Here is a 7,500-nt window from a genome sequence, read left to right on the forward strand (position 1 = left end):
ATAACTGTTCTGATCACCCCTTTTCCGCGGGCTTGCAGGAGGACGTGACCTACCAGGTGGCGACGCTGGACCTGGAGGTGATGCCCCTGCAGCGCCAGATCAACCAGAGCTCCGGCCACCTCAGGACCATCCAGTATTTCATCCACAGCCACGGGTCCTCTCTTGCAGCCGCCGTGAGTTGCCTATCTTTAAGGGAACGGAATGTTATGAACGGCTTGAACGTTTTGATTTAGGTGACTGCACTTTCAGTAGGAAATAATGGAAAAAAAAAATTGTGTGTTTGTGTGATGTGTTAATATCTTCTAAGAAATCAGTTGAGGGAAAAGGATCAATAATGCTTCATTGTAAAAACTGACCGACTTCGAAAATATTTGCGTTAGAAATGCATGTATTTCTGAGGAAGATATATTCGAACCCGTTGCAATACATCTCTTGTAATGTGAAGATGTTCATTATCATTCATTCCTTTTCTACATTTGTCAACATGAATACGTCTCAGCGCTTCATCGATTCCCCTCAAATCCCGATGTAATGCTCATTCAAGGGTAACCAGTCATTATATGCCTATACAGAGAAATATATGCATTAAATATCAGTCTAGACATGCAAATCTACCGGATAGATAGATAGATGGATGTATATCTATCAAGTAGATAGACAGATATGCATCTCCTTCTGTGTATATGCATGTCCGTATATATATGAATATTCACTGGGTCGGGCCTGGTACAATTCAGTATACAACACACATAGATATTGCACATCATGGCATGAATATTTTTACACAACTCAACGTACCTCATGTTAATTTGAGTCTTTTTTCTGAGTGCTTTCCAGGTCCTAAACACTCAGTATAGGTACTAAAAATATTGGAAATTATACCGGAGTATAATTTGTAATGAAACGCGGCAGGGTGTACCCGTAGATTTTAACGGTAATTTATCACTCGCGGTGCGTAAACTTTAATTAGCTGTCGATTCGGTAATGCCTTTAATTACTTTCGTTTGATATATTCCATGGCTATGCTAATTTGAACATATGCCTTAGGACTGAGATATTATTAGATATCAACGGTATCTAATTTTCTAATCTTATTATATATATTCTTTCATTTATATTTGGCATACTAATAATCAAAGAACAGTATCATGTGAGCATGAAGAAAGATACATCACGGAATCAAAACGAATTAAAGGGAGGAAGGAAGAAGAGAGAGAGAGAGAGAGAGAGAGAGAGAGAGAGAGAGAGAGAGAGAGAGAGAGAGAGAGAGAGAGAGAGAGAGAGAGAGAGAGAGAGAGAGAGAGTAAGAGAAAGAGAAAGAAGGAAAGAAAGAAAGAAAGAAAGAAAGAAAGAAAGAAAGAAAGAGAGAGGGAGAAAGAAAGAGAAAGAGAGAGCGAGAGCGAGAAAGAGAGAGTGAGAGATTGAATTAAAGAAAGGAATGAAATAGAAAGAAAGAAAGAAAAAACAAATAGAAAGAAGACCGCACATCGCACTCTCTTTCCGAAATATCTCTCCCCTGACTACGACCTCCCCCCCCCCCTTCCCGCAGAAAGCCCGCGGCTACGTCGAGAGAATCCTGAGCTACACCCGCCAGTACACCGAGCACGTGCGCAACGCCGCCCTCTTGCACGTCGCCCCCTGCACGCCCGTCTGGAATCTCTTCGACTCGGCTCGCGGTGTCACTTGCAACGGGATCATCGAACCTCTGGCAAGTTCTCTATCTTTTCTTTCACTAGCTTTTCTTTTCTTTTACCTGTTTTTTTTCTATTTTGTATTTATTTATTCATTTATTTATGTTTTAGTCAGCTGGGCTTTGTGCTTGCTTTGTGTGATGTCTACTTTGTGTGGTCTCTTTCGTGTAGTCATGTGGATTGATGGCAGGTCATTCATATGTATATATGTTGATTTAGCTTCATCATCTCATTAAGTATGCATGGAAATATTCACGGAACATAATCTGGATACGTATATTTGTTATATTACCCGAAATCATCCTAAGTTTATTTTCATTACTCGTATCGTATGTTACTTTGATTAACTGCGTACTGTGACAAATGGGAGAAGGAGAATTAGATTTTTATCTTCTTATATACCAAATGTCTGGTTTCGATAACGCAACTAAACAGGGATAATTGTAGTGTAGAGTGGAATAAAGAGTTCGAACGCAAAATAAAAAAGAACCACAGTTGACTTGTTACACAGACATCAAAAGAGCAACTCCTTCCCCAGAACGCGCTGTGGTTGGCTACCTGCTGGTGCCTGCTGCTCTTCCTGCCGGCCATCGTGATAAGCCTCGCCCTGGCGCGGTTCTACCTGCGGATGGAGAACGACGACGACACGCTCCCTCTGTGAGTCAAATGCTCCTGTTTCTTTGGCGATATCTGGAGACAGTATTCTTTGGCGATGATTGGGGACATCAAAATATAAATACTAGTTTTTTTTTTAACTGGTCCTACTTCTTTGACCATGTTTGGGGACATCAAAATATAAATACAGTAGTTTTTTTTATCAGGTCCTACTTCTTTGACCATGTTTGGGGACATCAAAATATAAATACAGTATTTTTTTAACTGGTCCTACTTCTTTGACCATGTTTGGGGACATCAAAATATAAATACGGTATTTTTTTTAACTGATCATACTTTTTTGACCATGTTTGGGGACATCAAAATATAAATACAGTAGTTTTTTTTAACTGGTCCTACTTCTTTGGCGATAATTGGGGGTAGGGGTGAAACAGCTACAGTAATGAAAGAGATGCAATATCAGAGACGTATTCAGTAATAGTGGCGGGGAAACAATAGGAGTTTCAGTGTGATTTTATTCTTTAATATATGGCGACATTGTTGCTTTTCTTCTCTCATAATTCGAGTGGACATAAACAAACGTATTGGTATGTAGAAATAGAGAGAAGTATTTAGGAGACAGGCTGAAATGTAGGTAGACAGAGAAATTGACAGATAGATGAATAGATAGAGGAGAAGTGGTGCTTTAGGTACTTAGACTGATAGACATACCTAGAGTAAGAATGGTACATTCCATTGATTTTCACTAGTGTTGTAGTTGAGAGCAAATTGAGTCATGCCACGAACCTTAGACCAGTTTCCTTACATACTGACCGTCCATTTATTTAAAAGCTTAAGGCGAGAGTTCTTAGAGCCCCGATTTCCCCAGCCACTCGAACGGGTCGCCCCCGGGCTCGAGCACCAACCTGCAGGGCGGCGCGTCGTCGGCGCTGTGGGGGCCGAAGGCGACGCCGCACGCCCACGCGCACCACGCCTACCCGAGTCGCCACCACAATGGGTGAGACGAGTGCGGCAAGTGCTCCGTAGTGTACCTTTTTTCTCCCACTAATGGTGTACCATTGTGTATTACCTGTATGTCTTTTTGAATTGGTGTAACGAATGTAACCTCATAATATCAGGCACCCGGTTAGTTTGATAGTACCAGTAAGTACCATTACCAGTACCAGGCGTGGGCTACGAGGTAGTGCGGGCATCCCTCCCCCCCCTCACTTGCCCGGGACGACGAGGAAAGATCACTTGCTTGTTGCAGACCCGAAAGAGGCGAGAGGCCGGAGCGCGAGCACCCGGAAGTCCCCCGCGAAGCGACCTCGCGGTTCCGCAGGCAGCCGCGCGCCCCGCAGCGTCTGGCGCCGGAAGAGGTGGTGGCGGGGGCGCAGGTGGCGGCGTGGCGGGACGCGTGGCGGGCGGGCGCCGGCTTCGTGACTCTGGAGCTGGTGGCGCGGCACGTGCACCGCCCCATCGACTGGGTGCACCAGCACTGGCACGACGACCCGCGGGTACTGGCCTCCTCTCTCGCCGCCTCCCGAGTAGAGCACTGCTACAGCGACCCCGCACCGGCCGCTCCCCGTCCCGCTCGCGCCTGCCAACCGCAACCCTACATCGTGTGCTGGGGATGCTGTGACGCACCGGCCTCCAGCTGAGATAAGTAGCCCGGCCCAGGTCTCGCGCCCAGCACATGGTACGCCCACGCCCGCTGCTGATCACGTTCTGCGCTTTCGTTGGCCTTGTGGGATTCAAATGCGAGAGTAGAGCAAAACAAATAGTTGACAAGAAGTTTAAGCTAACAAAAAACAAATAAATATATAAATGATAATGCTCATGACAAGAGATGAAATGTCTTTTGAATCCAGCTTGCAGATCCTGCCTTGAGATGGTAAAACGTATTGTCTTTAGTTTCGTGTCCTATTCCGTCAACTACACTCCACCTGTAGACTTTGGAATAATTAGATAGTATATTGGATCAGCAGGACTATCCAGAACTGAACTAGGCACAAAGTAAATCAGCATTATGCTATTTCGGCTCATCTGATAAAGTTCAAAGGCTTTGTGCTTTACTTTCATCCTCACATCAAAGCTACCGCTTTCACTTCCAACCGCAGTTGTAAAAACCAGCTTCACAAAATTCCATCATTAGCATACGCCATCAGCTTCCAGCCCATGGAACGTAAAGAGCCTTCTCTGTACCCAGCAGAAACAAACACTGGTGAAGTACGCTCCTCCCCGCGCCAGGACGGCCACCTCCCTCGCCCTCTGACGTGGGAAGTCTCGCCCCTTTGGTGAACCGTGACCTGACTTCCCTCTGGAGCAGGAGTGCCATGCCTCTCTCCAGGTGCCACAAAGATGCCATCCTCCAGCACCTTACCGAACTGTCTTCATTCATTCATAGGATTCGGAGTTGTAAATAAGTTTGATACTTGGCAATACATGTAAATGGCTTGGCTACATGTTTCAGGTTGTGTGAATGTGTGTTTGTGTGTACTCTTATATTTTTTCTTTTTGTTTAGGTCAAAGTATTCATAAATTTTATGATTTCAGTAAGTACTACGTTTTCAGGATTTCATGTAAATTGAAAATGAAATATGATAAAACTCTATCGAAATCTTGTTTACATAATTATTTGAATAATATTCATATCATAATTGTTTATTATTTTACTTTTCCAGATTTTTATATTTTCCTATTTTGTGAGCTATATTAATATGATTTTTTCAGTCAAATATGAAGCAATTCATGTAGAATGGTACATCTATATTTTCATAATACATAAAGATATCCTTAAATAGTAAGTGTACTTATGAACAATTGTTATATATATTTTATAATTTATTCATTTGAGGTGATACACTTCTTTTAAGTAATTCCAATCCTCTGAGGATATGCACTGCACCCCTTTTTACCACCGTACGTTCTTGCACTTGTTGGTTATAGCATTTAATTTGTTTATCTAGTCAACACAGCCAAAACACACTGTATTTCCCTCTCCTTTTGTACGTTTTCATTTTTTTTCTAATGGCACTGATTTAGAATATCTCATCTGCACTGTGTTCAATAATTATCGTGTGAGAATATTTGAAATAGCTTGGTGTTAAACTGAGACATTATTTTTCCTTTATTTTAGGTTATAGCAGTCAACGCCATGAAATGGTTTGTTGAGTAATGTAAGAGTTTAGGATTTGCATTGTTTTGTACACTAAGCGTAGATCATCTAATTTCGATGGAAAAATAAAACGAAGAAAGTATACTTTTTCTATTTATTTACTTATCTGACAGAGGTTGTGGGCTGTGTCAGGGGGACTGCCATTCGGGCATGGGCATAAGGCATGGAATGACAATGCCCAACTCTGCCCCTCGGCCGTGTCCCACATCCTGACCACGCCCACCTCCTCATAACAACGTACACAGTGGGCGTCGTCCCGTCCATTCGCTCACTATAACAAAACAGTCAAATTCGTTATTCTCTGACCGGGGCAGGTCGCTCGGTCGATCCTGGGAGGGGCACGGGGCAAGACCGGCTGGCGTGCGGGTGACAGTGTCTACCGGAGGATGATTTAGCCTTGCTTTTCGAGTGGACAAAGGGAATTTCGAACGTGAGGGGTATTTGTGCTTTAGGAATAGCTTCCGGAGAGAGATAAGCGTAGATAATGATGTCGATACATCAGAAGCTAAGTTCTTAACTGATTCTGTACCTAACTAGACCCGAGGTATAAGACATATCTTAACAGCAGACATGAAATGAAAATCACGTATTGTTATGAAGCATCCTCGATAAAGGGTTGTTATTTCGTCTACTTCACAGAGCCTCAACATCTTGCTTCTGTTCTTGCCCCTTGCCCCCCCTGCTTCCTCCACCTGCCCTGGTCTGACGCGTGGTCTGACAGGCAACGGAACACTCAGCGTAAACAACTATACACAAACTGCGTCCAACAATTTCATCTTGACAACCACAGTACTTCTGCCTCGTGGCTCTTGCCTTGCGAAGGGAAGGGAGCACGTGCCTCGGCTCAGAGGGGAAGGAGGAATGGGATGAAGATACGGAGATACAAAAGAGATGTGGACTTTACGTAAAAGATTGAAAGTGAATATAGCAAAATATTACAATGCTGTGACGAAAGATATAAACTTGCAACAAAAGATGTAATACAATATTTTTTTCGGAAGCAAAATGCACCTGACAGGTTGGTGATGCTCAATGACAGGTGAGTCATTGAGCTTGGTTAGACATTTTCTGATACAACTTTGTTATTCGAACACGTTGTAGCCATTCAGTCTTAATCGACTCTTAACTTGCATCTTTGCCTCAATGAAAAAAAAAAGAGTTTGTATCCCTTACCCGTTTGGACACTGAGCACAGATAAGAAATGCTTACATACCAACACAAAATTTGAAAAATAAGGAAACAGACCATTGAGAAAGGAAAATTAGAATTGCAATACAAACACAACATATATTTCCTGCTTTTCTGAGAAAGGAAAATCAGAATTGAACACAAACACGAGATACATTTTCCCTTCCCTTCGCTTCGGACACCAAAGCCACGCCTGGCGAGCCCGTGTACTGGGTGAGGTAACATACTAATCACAGAACGCAGTATCAACTAACTATTGACATTATTGCCTTCATCTACTGATCCTCGCAAAGAAGCCACACTCCTGGGATTTTTTATTTGTTTTGTTTGTTTGCAGAGAAAATATCCCACCCCATTGTTTGTTTTCAATTTCTGAAATGACTTTAGATCCGAATATTGATTTGCTTTATTTTAATCTAGAGTATTGAAAGGTTATTCATATTGAGACATGACATTATGATTTTTAAAAATTTAGTTTCCATTGTTCTGGACGGTACGTGCAAAATATTCAGGATATCTGTGAAAGGGTTTGATCTTTTAAAATCTCCAAAGTAATTTTGGAAAGAAGGAAGTATATAGAGAGAAATCCTACCGAGATGTGGCCTTCTTTTCTGGCGCGAGGAATCTACAATACAATAACTTATATACAACTTGGGACATCAGGATTCCTCTGGATGGCGTCCGTGAGTTGGAAACCTGATTCTTTTCTGTTTACAATGCGAGCGTGTCTTGGTTTTTCTGGATAAAAAAAAGGCTTTGTGGTATATCCGCGATACATTTTCTTGAAGCTTAATCTTCTTGACACGTGTGTGAACTTTTATTTGTTGAAGCATTTCGTTAAATGTAATT

At 42.5% G+C, this 7,500-nt stretch overlaps 1 protein-coding gene across 1 annotated transcript in view; it reads left to right on the top strand.

The window, feature by feature from the left end:
- Positions 1-4,488, top strand: part of LOC113803391 (prominin-1-A) — a 64,645-nt gene extending 60,157 nt beyond the window's left edge. The window contains exons 14-18 of the mRNA XM_070144880.1: positions 39-173; positions 1,550-1,708; positions 2,230-2,348; positions 3,175-3,303; positions 3,556-4,488. Of these exons, the coding sequence (XP_070000981.1) occupies positions 39-173; positions 1,550-1,708; positions 2,230-2,348; positions 3,175-3,303; positions 3,556-3,946 (933 nt within the window). The 3' untranslated portion in view covers positions 3,947-4,488. The remainder of the gene's footprint in view (positions 1-38; positions 174-1,549; positions 1,709-2,229; positions 2,349-3,174; positions 3,304-3,555) is intronic.
- The last annotated feature ends 3,012 nt before the right edge of the window (positions 4,489-7,500 follow it).

Source organism: Penaeus vannamei, chromosome 3 (genome assembly GCF_042767895.1).
Source record: "Penaeus vannamei isolate JL-2024 chromosome 3, ASM4276789v1, whole genome shotgun sequence".
NCBI lineage: Eukaryota > Metazoa > Arthropoda > Malacostraca > Decapoda > Penaeidae > Penaeus > Penaeus vannamei.